This window comes from Oryza sativa, chromosome 10 (genome assembly GCF_034140825.1).
Source record: "Oryza sativa Japonica Group chromosome 10, ASM3414082v1".
NCBI lineage: Eukaryota > Viridiplantae > Streptophyta > Magnoliopsida > Poales > Poaceae > Oryza > Oryza sativa.
In genome coordinates, this window is record NC_089044.1 from 4,719,076 (window position 1) to 4,736,306 (window position 17,231).

Sequence of the window (17,231 nt, forward strand, 5' to 3'; positions counted from 1 at the left end):
TCTGGACATTCCATCGGCTTACAAAGATTGCATACAAGTTGGTTTTAACTGATCACAACAAATGTTTCACTGCTTATCTATTCTTGTGGATTTTATGACGTCGGACCTCCAGCCGATGTATGCTTTAACCTTCGGATCAGTGTTTATTCTATCATATATTCATATCATTATTAGCCGATTGGTTTCTGCTGGATTATATTTTTGTTCTATTAAACTATCTTCAGCCGATTGTCTTTATATCATTATCTACATTGGACATATAGCCAATTGCTCAAACCCTATCGACATTGGCTAGTATCAGCATCGGCTGGAACTACTCCATCGGCTTGACAACCGACCAGCTGTTTGAGCTGTTGTTTATATATCTTGTCAGTTGTAGGATCAAACTGACTGGCACTCCCGCATCTCATTAATATTTTGGATCTGCACAGGAGCTAAACAGATCTTCTAGGCCGTTGTGTTCGTTAACTTAGTTTGCGCCAACACAGTTCCGGCACCATCAGGCGAGCGCGGATTTTTCGTCAGCAGGTTCACAATAAAAACCGGTACTTATGGCACCAGACTCATTGGTACATGTTTATTATAAGAACCGGCACCTATATGATGTTCACAGATGTCGGTCTATTAAAAGGAACCGACACCTATTACTTGAGGACTATTTATGCCGGTTTTTATTATAAACCGGTTCCAATGAGTGGTTATAGATATTGGTTCTTAATTTTATTCCAAGAAAAGACGTAAAACGTGTTATAGGTGTAGGTTTTAAGCAAACAGGCACCTATAAGGTGTGTTGTTTTCTAGTACTGATTGCACGTTATCCCGATTGCACTATGTTGTACGCAGGCACTAAGAGCATGCGCAGTGTATAATTCACGAGTAGGTGCTCATGGTCAGATCCGCCGCTGCCGGTGGCCCCTCACCGTCACGAGAAAGGGGTGGGATGGGAGAGGCCAGCCGATGCGACGCTCGCGAAGAGGAGCACTGCCGACGCTCGCGAAGAAGGGAGGGGGAGAGGATCTGCCGCCGCTGTTGTGGTCGCAACACCGCCGTTGTGGCCCGTGCCGCCTAGGACAGAGGAAAGGGAGCCCAACGACGGCAGATCCAGCGAGCACGAGGCTGGATCCGTGCCACCCAACTCACTCTCATCGCTTGAGAGCTCGAGCTTGAGCGCCGCCAATTCCGTCGCCCTCTGCCTCGCGTAGAGAGAAGGAGACGGGGAGATGGGGAGCTTGCGGCGGCGTGAGGGACTGGGAACACCCTGAAAAATCCGATTATTAAAAACCTGTCACAATTAGTTTGCATCATGCCAAGTTTTGCATTTAATTTTGGATCATTTTCTTTTCTCCTCCGAATATTTCGATTTTCTTCTCCTTGTTGTTATGTCGCTTTGTTTGATCCGGCAAAAGTCTATTTCTCCCCCCTCTGCTGAACCCTGTCTCGGCCTGAGAAATACCTCGGGAAAAGTCTACTTTACCTCCCTCTTGCTCGGGCAGCCCAATAAAGAAGTTTATGACTTCCCCCTCCCCTTCTCCCACCTTAACACCCCCTAATCCTGGGTGCACGCTGCCGACACTACTACGAAAACCATCTTTCGTGGCGACCATTTTTGATTTTCGCTGGCGGAATTTAGAGCCGCCACAAAGTAAAGGCCAATGAAGATCTAAAATTTTCACTGGCGGTTTCGTTCCGCTTGCGAAAATAATTTTCGCTAGCGGTTGCGGTCCGCTTGCAAAAATCGATTTTCGCAAGCGGACAAAAGATTTTTTGCTGGCGGTTGAGAACCGCTAGAAAATCCCCTACCCCAAATTCAAAATTCCCCACCTGGCCAAATTCAAAACCGTTCATATTTGACAATAATCCAAATCCAGAGCATCACAAATACATAATATTGGCATCAATCCAAATTCAACATTGACATCATCAACAGAACAGATTAACAACACACATATCCTAATAAACATCTTTACAAACAAGAACACACAAGAAAACACAGTAGGGGGAGGGGAGGGCAGTGCTGCCGCCGCCGCTTCCCCTATGCTGTGGCGCCGCCCATCGGCCTCCTCTGTCACCGAGCACGGCCGGCAGCTTTGTCGTCGTCGTTGTCACCGCGGTCGTGGTCGTCGTTGTCAGATCCGCCGCCGCCCGCGTGCTCCCCGCGGTGCATGCACATCCGCCGCCCGCCGCCATGGCAGGCCTCCTCTGTCACCGAGCACGGCCGGCAGCGTCGTCGTCGCCGCGGTCATGGTCGTCGTCGTCAGATTCGCCGCCGCCCGCGTGCTACCCGCGCCGCGTGCACATCCGCCGCCCGCCGCCGTGGCAGGCCTCCTCTGTCACCTAGCACGGCCTGCAGCGTCGTCGTCGTCGTCGCCGCGGTCGTGGTCGTCGTCGTCAGATCTGCCACCGCCCGCGTGCACACCTACCGCCCGCCGTGTCGTCAGCTCCACCGCGCTGTGTGCTCCCCTCGGTTGTGACGCCGACGGCGGCCTCCTCCCCTCGGATAGATCTGGGAGAGGGGTGAGGAGGGGATGGGAGGGCAGGGCGGCATGGGGAGCCGCCAGTCACCACCTCCAAAGCCGCCGCCGCCGGTCACCGCCACCAGGGCCGCCGCCGCCGTTGCTGGTGGGGAGGCCGGGAGGGAGGAGGAGAGTGAGAAGGAGAGAAGAGAAGTGGATAAGAAGACGAGAGAAGGTGAAGAGGATGAGGTATGTGGGTGGTTTTAATATGTGACAGGTATTTTTGGGTGTTTTCCCTAGCGGTTTCATTTGTTGGCCGCCAGCAAAAATTTGACCGCCAATGAAGATTATCTATTTTTGCTGGCGGCGAACCTAAGTGACCGCTAGCAAAAATAGACATATTTTCGCTGGCGGGCGGTGCCCCCCACCCCCTCGTTACGACTTTACTGGCGGTTTTCACATTTTTCCGCCAGCAAAAATAATAGGCCAACGCCATAAAAAATCGTTTTTCTAGTAGTGCGCGCGCCACCGCCCATCGCCGTGCCGGCTCTACAGCTATCTCCGTCCATCCGATTCTCGCTGACGACCGACGAATGCCGTCGCGTGTCGCTAACGACTGCCATCGCCAGTCCTTCCACTCTCGCTGTGCCGACTCCTCGCCACGACTTGCATCGCTCCTGGCCAACGACCGCCCTAACCGCTGGGGCTTAGCCGCCGATCACCGTCGCCGCCTTAACCGCCCGTGGACCTGGCCGGTAAGGCACCGCACGCACGGCGCCGTCTGCCAGACGCCATCTCGTGTCCCTCCTCGCCAATGCCATGCCGCCACGGCACCGCGCCGTCACCAACACCGTGCCGTCGCGCCGCCACCTCGCCTACCACCCTACCAACACGCGCATGGCGATGAGCATTCTTCAATGCACGCGTGGGGAGTCCTCACATCCCTGTCACCTATATAAACCCTGCCCCGGCCATGCACGCAAGCACGCTCTCTTTCCCCTCTGTCCTCACTCATGCCCGTTCGCTCCACCACCTCTCTCCCGCGCACAAGCCGCCGTCTCCCTGCTTGCTCTGCCACGGCCGGCTTCGGCTGGGCCTCAGTCGAGCAAGAGGTGGATAGGCTGCCACGCTTGATCGATCCTAAGAACGGCTAACAACTAACTTGGGACGACTAATTGATAACCCTTTCGATTTCGTTTGCACTAACCCCTAACCGTTGACTTGTACCTTCCTGTTGAGCTAACTGGCCCCTAACAACTAACTCGCCCTAACCCACTATCATTTATCCTTAACGCCGTGTGTTTATTTGCTATCGTCGATCGAACACTTGGCGTGCGAGGACGATCCGCGGGTTGACCATCCCCAGGCAATACCTCGACGACCATTGTTTCGTGCAGGGATCACCGCCCGTTGTGTCGCTACACAACTGCCACAAGGTATGTGACTATGCCCTTCTCTCCCGCCCTTACCGACGCTCGCTCTCCCTCTGTCTCTCGTTCTGCCGCCGCCGACATGGCACGGTGCCACACGAAGGGTGAAACACCGCACCCAGCCCCTGCGCTAGCCGCCATTTCACCAGCTACAACGCTACCACGCTAGACAACCTTCCTCATGAACCGCATCACCTGTCTAGCCTCCTACCCATTGCGCCACTCTCGCCGCGGGACATGTGCGTGCGTGCCGCGCACGGGCATGCTCTGTTCGAGCTAGCCCCACCAGCCGAACTCCAAAATGTTCCTAGGAGCCACCCAAGCCTCAAAATTGCTACCATCGCTAGCCACCCCGCGTACCATGCCCATCCCCCTCCCTATCCCCTCCGGCTGAGCCCCGCCGTGGACACCGTGCGCCCACCGCCGTGATCGTGTCCAGGCCATCGTCACCACACCCCTAGCCAACGCTTTCGGCCACACCAGCCAGGGGAATTGACTCCTCTAGGGTCGGAGATGCTCCCTGCAACCCCGTACCAGCCAACCACGCCCTAATCGTGTCCATGTCTGCCACACCCCTTTCTGGTCACCGCCACCATCAGCCGCACTGCCGCCATCCCTCTCCCGGCCGTCTTGATCAAAGCCACCGACTCCGTACCCCTCAGTACACCTACCCGCAACTCCTCTCGAGCCATCTCGCCCCGCCCCCACGCTATGCCACCACCCCGCCATCTCCGGCGTCGTGCCGTGGTAAGGCCGCCGCCGCACCCACCCTTGCTGGCCGCCAAACACCTCCCTGGGCCACGCACCGCCTCCCTAACCTAGCTGTACCCTTCACCATACCACCCTCCCTGGCCGCAACCACTTCCATCCCATAACACCGCCACTTAGCACAACCCTAGCCGCCATGGTCCGTCGCCTTGCACACGCGCGCGAGAGAGAGAGAGAGGACCACAGAGAGAAGGAGACTGAGGCTGACACGCAGGCCCCGCTCTTTTTAAAATCCGTTGGACCAATCAGCCGAACCCTCCCCGGTCCCACCTGTCAGCCCTTTCACTTTTAATTGATTTATTCAAAACCCAACTTTCAAAAGCTTATATCTCCCCCATTTCAACTCGGATTTCGATGAAACCTTCGCCAAAATTCTTCTAGAATCTTCATCTTTCAAATGACGCTGGTTTGGTATTTTTTCAATTTTTCTTGCAATTTAGCCTTGGCGTTAGACGTAAGTTAGTCATTAATTCCCGCATTCGATTAAACAGGTTACGTCTGTGAGGAGGAGTGCGAGCCAGTTGAGGTTGAGACCTTGACTGATCAAGGCAAGTTTCTACGCCCCATTCTTGAACATATTGAGCCTATTTACAAATGTGTTGTTTGCAAATAAACTTGCATGTTATTTATAATTGCGTACCTACACTTGAATGATGCCTGCCATGATATTGTTTACCCTTACATGTATTATACCTCCTTGACGCCCGAGTCCATTACTTACGCGTAGTCGATTACCAACAATTGCTTAGCGTTGCTCTTGTAGACGTTTTGTATATATTCCATACAAGTACAATAAGACTATGGATGAAAGGTTGCCCAGTAGGGGCGATTAACGATCTGTGGGTGGAGACATGAGCGCCACCTACCTCACACAAACTTTTGCGAAAACCCAAAACTTAATGAAACAAAGCTATTTTGACTGGGGCGGCATGAGTAGTATATGGGTGGTTCTAGAAATGGTTAATCACCGACCCTAGTCAGTTAAGGATCGAGTTAGGAAGCTATGCAAGAAACGAACTGAGTACGACCACATTTCACGAATTGGTAGACCTGATGGATTAGGAAGCTCTCGTGGGACGGCACCTCAGTCATGGTAGGTTCTGTATGAGTATGTTGAGGATAGTGCAGTGTCAATTTGGTAAATGATGTCAATAACTTAAAATACACCCTAGAAGTATATGTAGTAAATATCCCTTTTCCCAAGAACGCCAGGACTCCCCTCACCATCCAGTAGTAGGTAGGTTGAAGTGCCGGGGTGCAATGGGGGCTCATAGTCCTTGGAGTGGGTGCTGAAATGCGAGAGCAACTGAAAAGCCGGGCCGTGGCAAGTCTCATGTGTTGGGACTAGGCTCATGTGTTGGGCAAGCCGCGGAGTGCGGGATTAAAAGCGTACATCCACTGCAGTGTGAGTAAACTAATCTATTCGAATAGCCGTGCTCACGGTTATTAAGCGCTAGTACTTATACATGTCTTGATTAGACTCATAGATTTTAACCTTGCTTAAAAACATGAAATGACATTGTGACCTTGCCTATGGGATAGGAAGGTTGACTCATGTAGTTGAAGTAAATGAACTTATGAGGGTAAACTGAACCAAGCAAGGCCTGTAGAGGTGGATGAACCCTCGTTAATCTAACATGTTTCCTAGTCAAAATTGCTAGGTCTTAGGTTTGCGAAATGTAGCTTTATGCAAATAGCCACACACCACCCTTGGAATTTACCCGTACATCATATGCATGCACTACTAGAATCCTAAGATTTGCCAAGCGTCCAAACAAAAAATCCTACAGACCGTCAGGAAGATTTAGGTGGCCGACCGTTTGAAATTTTAATGAGGGTTGTTATGAGAACATTCGGCTATTTAGCATGTGGCCGACGGGATATATCAATGAGTGAGAGTTATAAGATACCACTCGAAAATGGTTTTAAGTGGCCGACGGGGTATATTAGTAACCGAGAGGTTTAATTTAACTCTCGGAAATTATCATTAGTGGCCGACGGGGTATATTAATAACCGAGTGGTTTAATTCAACTCTCGGAAATGATTATTAGTGGCCGACGGGGTATATTAGTAACCGAGGGGTTTAATATAACTCTCGGAAATTATTATTAGTGGCCGACGGGGTATATTAATAACCGAGTGGTTTAATTCAACTCTCGGAAATGATTATTAGTGGCCAACAGGGTATATTAGTAACCGAGGGGTTTAATTTAACTCTCGGAAATGATTATTAGTGGCCGACGGGGTATATTAGTAACCGAGGGGTTTAATTTAACTCTCAGAAATGATTATTAGTGGCCGACGGGGTATATTAGTAACCGAGGGGTTTAATATAACTCTCGGAAATTATTATTAGTGACTGACGGGGTATATTAGTAACCGATGGGTTTAATATACCTCTCGGAAATGGTTATAAGTTCCAAAGGTACAGGAAAAAATTACCGAGAGGACATAACTTTACCGATGGTTCACAATGGTACCTTTGGCAATAATATGTGACAAAGAGAACTATATTTGCATTAAAAAAATGTAATATAATATGTACTGTAGGCTATAACTGAAAAAAAAACAAACGTCCTTATATATAGTAACTTTGTTTTTTTTAAATCTTTATTTTTGATCAAATTGAAGTATATACACGTGGGCACAATAAATTAATAGACTCTCTAGTCTTTACCATATTAACCACATAGTTGTTATCTTCAATTTGATTGGTTTCATTAACTCGGCCCCCTGCCCAGTGTATGGACCCGCTTCATGGCACCTTTGTAGTTACGTCCCAATCTCATAAATTATTATCTCATTTCTTTACAAATGCAATGGTATACGATTATTTTTCACATGATACAACCATGTATGCTCATGTATGTTTGCATTAAACGAGTTTATAACTTTGACCAGATAAGTTTATGAAATGGCATGCATTTACGTCAAACTAAAGAGAACATTGAATTAAAATTGTGCAAAAAAAAATCATGAGCATAAAAATGTGGCCATATTTTATTAATATTATCTATTTTGTAAGCATGATGTAATACAATCCGAAATTTTTAAAAATATATATTTCAGTTCTTGGGTTTGAACTCAAGACCTCCACCACATAAATATGATAAATATGATGATTCCAAACCAGCTGAGCTACGCCTTGTACACTGAACAAAGAGGCACCAAAATATTAAAGTACGTGTTAGCGACCTAAAAATTTCCAATTCGCAGAGTGTGGCCGACGGTTTCCTTATTCGCGCCCACTTCCGATCTCCTAAAATAATACGCGCGCAAATTCGCCGCCCACGCGATAAGTAATATATAACTCTTGCGTCTTTTCTCCTTCGAAATAGTTGGTAGCAAAACTGATTCATTAGATTGAATCTGTGAATTCCCTTCTCTCCGTACGTCATCGCCGGTCCCTCCTCTCCCTACCGGCGGAATTTGCTTCGCCGGGCACACGCGAGGGCACCACTCCACGTCAAGGTATGGTCATCCCTCCCTCCTGCTCTCCCTCCCTCAAAGTTTTCTTCCTGCAATGGCCTTATTCTCTCCATTATTCTGATTTTCGATTTTTGTTGAGTGCAATTTTCTAGCAATGATCTGTAGTGGATGAACAACTATGTGCTAAATTCAGATAATTATCAAAGATCTGTAGTGGATGCTGCGCTGTGGCCTCTACTATTCGCCTAGGTGGCCTAGTGCTGGCTCTGTCATAAAAATTCTGAAAATACTCCTCTTCTCAAATCTCCAAATCCACTGGGATGTAGCGAACCTGCCCTTCATTTCACAGTATTCCAATATTACATGCACACCTGTTGGCACCGTAGAATTCTTCAAGACATGTACTATTGTCCTTTAGTTTACTTCCACTGCAGATTGTCCATTTTTTTTTAGGAATCTATATACTGTCATTCTTCTCTGCACAATCATGCGCTTGTCTATTGAATGTAGAAAACTCCCATATATACTCATTTTTAACTTCCACAATATAGTATATAAAATTTTGAATGATACACTCAGGCAACCTGCTAATGGAGGAAGACCGTGGTTGGATGTACTCTGAAAAAAAGGGCAGGTCCATTAGTACAGCTTGGAGGCAGGGGTTAGAAAAATTTCTAGACCATGCTTTTTCATTGCCTGAAGTTACTGTTGATGGGAAATCTTATTGTCCATGTAGTAAGTGTGTTTGCTGCCACAAACGCACAAGAGAGGAAATGACACTCCATCTATGCCGTTATGGCTTCCAATTAGGATATGAAAGGTGGACTAGTCATGGTGAGCCAGAAATACTTGAGGAAGATGAAGCAGAACAACATATAGGTCTGGTAGATCAAATGAATGAAATGTTAACTGATGCAATTGCTGCACATGATGTTAATCCGAGTGAGGAACCAACACCTACAGCTGCAGAACTATACAGATTGCTAGAGGAAGTAGACACACCAGTGCATGAGAATACAAGACAAACACGTTTGTCAATTGTGGCACGTCTAATGAGTATCAAAACACAAAATAACATGTCAGAAGCCTGCTATAATGAAATAATGAATCTACTACATGATAGTTTAGGAGATGAGGCTGGAAATAAACTCCCCAAAAATTACCATAGGTCTAAAAAGCTTGTGCACAGTCTTGGCATGCCATACAAGAAGATTCATGCATGTACAAACAATTGCATGCTTTTCTATAAGGAAAACGAGCATAAAGAAAACTGCACTGTTTGTGGTGAGGCTCGGTATGAAGAGTCGGCTAGAGGAAATAGATCAAAGCGAGTCCCACGGAAAGTTTTGCGTTATCTCCCCATCACTCCAAGGTTGCAGCGATTGTACATGTCTGAGACCATGGCAAAGCATATGAGATATCATGCAAGGCCTCGTGAGGAAAGCAATGTTATGGGTCACCCTTCGGATGGGGAAGCTTGGAAGGAATTCGATAAGGAGTTTCCTGATTTTTCTTAGGAGGTACGGAATGTGCGGCTTTGTCTAGCAACAGATGGTTTTACACCATTTAGTATAGCTTCAACTCCATACTCTTGTTGGCCAGTCTTTGTTGCTCCATATAATCTACCACCTGAAATGTGCACTAAAGATAATAATATTCTTCTTTCACTTGTTATTCCTGGCCCAGAGCACCCAGGGAAAAACTTAAATGTTTTCATGGAGCCTCTAGTTGATGAGCTTCTTGATCTATGGATGAATGGAGCTGTCACATATGATCGTTTTTTGAAGCAAAACTTCAATATGAAGGCTGCAGTAGTGTGGACTATTCATGACTTTCCTGCTTATGGCTTAGTATCTTGTTGGAGCACCCATGGAAAACTTGCTTGTCCTATATGTGGGGGTGGTACGAAGGCCTTTCAGTTGAAGCATGGGCATAAAGCTTGTTGGTTTGATTGCCATAGGAGGTTCCTCCCTAGTAATCATGAATTTCGTAGGAGCTTAAAATGTTTTCGAAAGAAAACAAAAGTGTTAGATCCTCCCCCAGAGCGCTTAACTGGTGATGAGATATACAAGCAGCTCATGAGCCTTGTTCCTGATAGAACCGGTAAGCATACCTTTGAAGGGTTTGGGGAGACACACAATTGGACAGGTATAAGTGGTTTATGGAAATTACCATACTTCAAGAAATTGATGCTTCGTCATAACATTGATGTCATGCATAATGAGAAAAATGTTGCAGAGGCAGTGTTGAGCACTTGCCTAGATATTCAAGATAAAACTAAGGATAATGTGAAAGCACGACTTGACATGGCTGATATTTGTGATCGACCAACTCTAAACATGACTAAAAGCACCAATGGTAGGTGGCAAAAGCCTAGGGCAAAATATTGTGTTACAAAGGAGGATAAATTGACCATTATGAAGTGGTTTAAGGACTTGAAATTTCCTGATCGGTTTGCAGCTAACTTAAAGAAAGCTGTGAACTTGTCTCAGTGCAAATTTATTGGGTTGAAAAGCCATGATTTTCACATATTTATAGAACGTCTGCTACCAGTTGCATTGAGGGGGTTCATTCCAGAGAAAGAATGGAAGGATTTGTCTGAACTAAGTTTTTTTTATAGACAGTTGTGCGCCAAAGAAATTGATAAAGAACAAATGCATAGACTTGAAAAGGAAATTGTAGTTCTGTTATGCAAGCTTGAGAAAATGTTTCCACTGGGTTTCTTTAATTCAATGCAACATTTGATTCTACATCTTCCTTATGAGGCAAGGGTTGGCGGTCCTGTACAATTTCGTTGGATGTACCCCTTTGAAAGGTATTGTAGCTTTAACTAGCTTAGATACTATTTGTCTTGTCAATTAAATTGAAAATTTTCTAATATATTTATAGGTGTATGTGCAAACTTCGTCTTAAAGTTCGTAACAAGGCAAGAGTAGAGGGCTCAATCGTGGAGGCATATATTGTAGAAGAGACAACAAATTTTATGTCTATTTATTTTAACAAAGACATTAGAACAACCTGGAACAAGCCTAATAGATACAACAATGGTGGTACAGTGGTGCAAAATGATGGTTGCACCTTAGATGTGTTCCAGGAACAGGGCATGCTTCATGGTAGAGGTGTGCCTCGAGACCTTAGTCCACAAGAGTTGAATGTTGCGATGTTATATGTCCTGACAAATTGCTCTATGGTCGACAAATTTCAAGAGTATGTGATGAAAATTTCATTATATATAGTTTGTTACAAACAAAATTTCTAATCATATCTTATTTGTAGAAAGTTTTCTGAAGAGAAGCATGCAATGCATAATAATCTTTCAGTCGAGGGGCTTGATCAATTGATGAGAGAGGAATTTGTTGACTGGTTTAAGAATGCTGTAAAAACTCTATATATATCCTTATATTTTCTTACCTATAATGTTCAAAATATATATTTTTAATTTCTAAATTATTTACTTATTGTAGTGTCGAAATGATCCAAGTGCAGATGATGATTTGTGGAATTTAGCTACTGGATGCAAGCCTAGGGTCTTGTCATACAATTCTTATGATATTAATGGCTATCGTTTTAGGTCCGAGAAATATGAAAAATCTCGTAGAAGGTTGACCACAGTAAACTCAGGGGTTTGTTTGTCCTCGTTCACCTCTGATGACCAGCAACTTGACTACTATGGTGTCATCGAAGACATTATAAAACTAACATTTGATGCTGGCCGGAAGATTGAAATAGTGCTGCTCCAATGCCGTTGGTTTGACCCCATTCGGGGCAAACGATCCACACCAACTTTGGGAATGATAGAAATAAAGTCTACCTCAAAATTAACAAACTTTGAACCATTTGCTATGGCTCATCAAGCAACACAAGTATATTATCTGCAATATCCTTCCCGAAGGCGAGACTTGCGTGATTAGTGGGTTGTATACAAGATGCAACCAATTAGAAGCTTGGTCATCCCAAGTGAAGATGTCTGTTGCCAAGAAGAGGATTTGCAGGGAAATTTAGTCGTAGATTCAGGGAACTTATTTGATGAGATTATAATGTCAACCAATGATTCTGATATGTGGTTGATCCTGATGAAATTGAAATTCTACAAAAGCAAGGCAATGAGGAACCTTCAGATAACATTGGTAGTGATGAGATCCATGAAGAATCAGATGAAAGTGGTGGGGAGGAGGGTTCTGAAGAACAAGTTGATGATGGCGATGACGAGGACGAGGACAATGATGACGAGGAGAATGGAAATGATTCAGAATATGATGATGATGATTATTGAGTTTATTTTTTTCATAGCTTCATTAATTTGGTGCAAATTTATTTGAGTTATCCTGATAATTTATTTTAATAATATATGGTATTATATAATCAATACTTTGGTGCAAATTTATCCTAATTGTCATGCTAATTTCCTGTAGTACTATGTTCTATTATATAATCAGCTATTTAATTTGTTTTCACTCTAGAAGGTCAGTACCATGTTTCTTTATTTTCATTATTTTTCTGTGCAGTGCTTCAGTGTGATACAACTATACTAATTACCATCTCACACTTGTAGGATGAGCGGGCGCTTAAGACATAGACCTCAACCTCAAAGTGAGGGATCATCAAGGCAAACAGGATCAGCTTCCAGTGCTCAAGCAGGAAATGGAGGGTCTTCGCCAACCAATGTCGAAGACGATGAGTCCAACACCCGTGCAAGGACTGGGTGTGGTGATAGACTGGAGGAGGCTGATTGTCCTAGAATAGTCCCAGCTGGAGAGTAAGTTTTACATAAATTTCATTTCGACTTCTTCAAGTGCATGCTTAACAAAAATCTTTATTACAAAACAGAGCTAATATATATGGATGAACGAATTTGTGGATATACTAATATTTTACTTTCTGTTTGTAGCGCTTTTGAAGTGTATCCTTATATCTCATCTCGTAGACCATCAACAGTGCAAGGTGCACTATTGCGTAAGTTCTATCCTGGTGCTTTTGGTCTCGTAGAATGCAGGACACCTGCACTTACTTGGAGGGACTACAAGAGGTCTACAAATGAAAGAATAATGTCACCAGCTGACCGAGTTCTTAAAGAATTTTGGGTAAGTTTTCCTCATATTTGTGATAGTCTCAACAGCGTGGAAAAATAATATTATTCTTGCTTGATTTGGCAGTATTGTTTTAAATGTGATCCCACTGACAAAGTGGAAGCTGATAAAGTCTTGGAGCAAAATTTCAAGAAGAAAGTGCCACAGGTGCTGTTCGAAGAGAAGAAAAGAGCTACCAACAAGTTATATAAAAAAGGCAAAGTATGAGGATGTTGATGAGGATGGTAACCATTGGCCTACTGTGCAAGCTTTGGTTTCTGCTAAACCAAAGGATTTTTCAGTTACTAAAGAGGGTTGGCGTTTACTTTGTGAGCACTGGAGTACACCTGAATTTAGGAAGAAATTTTTAAATGGGAAGAGAAACAGGTTAGCTGGAGGTGATATTGTATACCAATGCGGCGGGTCGCGGGGCTTGGTCGCTACAAAGCAGTACCTAGTACTTGTTAATTTGTAGCAATCCATAGAGCTTGTTCCTATATAAAATCGTTGCATATACTAACTTATTTGTAATGCAGCAACATACAAAAGGTGGGCAGCAAGGACTTGCTGCTGCTTGGCAGCACACACACAGGATGCAACAAGGAAAAAATGAGCAGCTATGCAACCAGAGGGCAGAAGAAGCTTGGGTAAGCTCTGTAATTTTACTTTTTAAAGACTGCTGCTTAATTATGAGAACCAAAACCTCAGTAATGTTGAACCTCTCATGATCAATTACTAGCTTAAGTTTGGACTTAGACGTAGATGCTACTTGCCTCCTATTTTTCGAAATTTTCATCAGGAACTCCTCCATGTGTGCCAATTTAGAAACCCTCCAAAACACATGGTGTGATCTGAATGATCTTTTAAGATGAATTGATGGTTTCTAGATCGTCAGCTCGCATGAAAAAAGAAGTTTATAATGAATTTACATAATGTTCGATTGAGAAACATATAAACTGCAACTCAAATAAGCAATTAGAAATAGTTATGTAGTCTGATTCCTGAAAGTTGACAACTCCAATTTCTTACTAGTTAGTGAAGTATAGAGGCCTGATCAGCCTTGTGACACTAAATACATGTGTTTTCTGCTATTAAGACCACATAGAAAAACATTTGACGTATATATGTACAATATTTGCAATTTTAAGAATTATGGATCGATTAATGCATGGTTTCTAATTTTGACAAAGGGATGTCTTTCAAGAGGAATGGAAAGAGAATATGGACCAAACTGGCAAGTTGAGAAGCCTGACTTAGATGCCAATGTTATTTACAACAGTACAGGTCGAATGCCACATGGTAGGCTAGCCATTGCTAATGAGGCAATTAGCAATAAAGATAAGGATGCAATTAAGTCAAGGAAGAGGGCTGTGACACCGCCACCATCACGTGTCTCTGCAAGAGAAATTTATCAACAAAAGAAGATTAAATGTTTGGAAAGAGATAATGCTTCTTACCGTGGCTTGGAGTGTGTTGTGCGGGTATGATTTGTTCTTTATAAATTGGATACAAAAACAAGCATTTACTTAATTTTTATTAGAACCATGGCCTTGATTTTGTAACTTTGCAGGCATTGGCTGCTAAAGGTGGACTTGACTATGAAACCCTTGTGAGACAATATGCTCCTGAGTTGGTTAGTTCACTCTCTCGATAATATGTAATAGTTTTTCATTCCTGTTTTAGTAACTAACTATATTTAAATAATGCCATGATATCGATAGTATACATGAGAGCAACTAAAAGTGGTTTACTCATCTTGACTTCTGTTTCAAATGATGTTAGTGTCTTGTGTTTCTAAACACTCGTAGCATAATATATAGATGTTGCTTCAAAATTGTAGGCTTCCTCAACTAAAGATGTTGGGTCTGCTCCAGATCATCATGAGGCTGAATATCAACATGACCAGGTAGGAAATAAGTTTCTTTCAAAATATTCTTGCGATAGCGAATAAAAATTTGCTCTAGTGCAATACCTAACATTATCTAAATAAAGTGCAGTACCTAATGTTTAAGATACAATCATATATGCAGAGTGATGTTGATCAAGAGGGAGGAAATGATATTGGTGAAGATGAGGGCAATGATTTTGATCTTGAGGAAGGAAATGAGATTCCTGAATATGAGGACAATGATTTTGATCTTGGGGAAGGAAATGAGATTCCTGAAGGAGAGGGCAATGGTGATGACACTGATGGGGATTATGGAATGTCTGAAAGCGACCATGAAGATATTGATTTATGGATTATCTAAAAGCGAACATGGAGACCATGAATTTTATGAAGCTTACTTTTTCTTATGTAGAAGATGGACCACCCTTGCAGTTTAGAGAATTTTCTCTCAGTCTATCTTATTTTAAATGTTACAGACTTGTTTCAATTAAAGTCTTTCATGCAAGACATGTCAGGAATTACTTAGTTTTGCTATGGTGATGGATGATAAATATTTTTGAACAATTTGGTTATATATCTATGGTTGAACTTCCCGTGGATCTGTTTATGGATTAATTAAGCTGAAATTTGTTTTGATGTGACTATGTGCAGTAAGTTACTTTTATAAGATTAATTAAAAATGGGTACAATTTAAATTTGCATTTTTTTAGAAAATATCAAATCACCGAGGGTTTGATTTTCTTTTTCAAGTAACCTAAATAATCTCTCGGCAATACTATTTCCGAGGGTAATGAATGGATGACGGTATATAAAAACCTATGGCAAATACTATTTCCGAAGGCTTGTAGAACCATTTGTTACTAAATTGCCGAGGGTAATCACAATTTGACGGGAAAATAAACCTCTCTGTGAGAATAAGGCCGACGGTATATTATACTGTCACTCAATGAATAACCGATGGTATACGCTCGGGAAATGTGGTCGGCAAGAAAGAACCATGCGTGGTCTCTGAAAAAAGGACCGACCGTAAACCCTCGGGTACATAGTTACCGAGGGTACCCTCAGCAATATGATCAATTACCGACCACATGTGGCTGAGGGGAAGTTGCCGACAGTTGACACTCAGTAATATGTATGGCCGACAGTTTTAATAGGTGGCCGACGGTTTAAACACCCTTGGTAAAAGTTAGGAATCTTGTAGTGATGTCTTTGAGTACTTCTGTGCTCACTCTTGCTTTACATCACTTTCTAGACTCTGATTTTGTGGATGACCCGACTAAGACCCTCCCCGAAGAAGAACACGTGGTGATGCCGTAGGGACTAATTCCCAATCATTGCCTGTGGGAATAAAGCCATACCATCGCGGCCTCGCTTCTGCTACCCTACTCTATGCTTCTATGTTGGTAATGTATCGGCCTCATGGCCTATTTGGGGATCCACTCGGACATCCCTTGTAATATTAAGTATTGTAATCCAATACGCTGCAGACGACACTGTACCAGTAACATATTGTGTGTATGCCAACCTATTGATCTAGGGATTTAGTATTGTTAACACAAGTGGTCTCCCGTGTTTTAAAACCGGGGACGACAGGAGGGAACGGGTCTCATCGGCGAGCTCACGGGGTAGGGGAGGGGTCTCGTCGGCGGGGTGGACTGGGAGAAGGAGAGTGCCGACGGTCTCTATGGAGAGGAAGAAGACGAGAAGGCTCGGGAGGGACAGGGAGAGAGAGAATAAAAAAGGGAGTGGACAGGGACAGGCTGATAGTGGGTCCGCATGGTGTTGAGGGGTGCATATATACTTCTTTTGGTTGTTATACGGACCAAATTATTAAGTTTTAATAGATTTGATACTAAGATACACAAATAGATAGGAACTAAAATGCAAAATATATTTTGGAGTGGTTTCCACTGTAGGTAGTGTGACTTTTATGTGGTTCTATCCTATGTGGTATCATGAGACCACTAGTACATGTGGTCTCCATTGTACATGCCATAATAGAACCCAGCATAGGCTCCATATGGTGGGCCTAGCTGTATTGAATTGCAAAGGAGAATCAGATATTGTGTTGTCTGACAGATGGGTCCAATGATTCTCTCTCTCCCTTGTGACTGGTGCTATTATGCCTGATACCGGCTCCTAGCTTCAGACCAACTAGCAACATAAGTCGTGTCACACGACTATGGCCTCTCCATC

General features: G+C 43.9%; 1 protein-coding gene and 1 pseudogene across 1 annotated transcript; both read left to right on the plus strand.

The window, feature by feature from the left end:
- Positions 1-2,543: 2,543 nt before the first annotated feature.
- Positions 2,544-12,354, plus strand: LOC107279051 (uncharacterized). Its single transcript, XM_066304894.1, has 2 exons — positions 2,544-2,702; positions 12,178-12,354. The coding sequence occupies exons 1-2, from the start codon at positions 2,544-2,546 to the stop codon at positions 12,352-12,354; spliced, it is 336 nt and encodes a 111-aa protein (XP_066160991.1).
- A 280-nt stretch (positions 12,355-12,634) lies between these two features.
- On the plus strand, positions 12,635-15,396 carry LOC107276145 (uncharacterized; annotated as a pseudogene).
- The last annotated feature ends 1,835 nt before the right edge of the window (positions 15,397-17,231 follow it).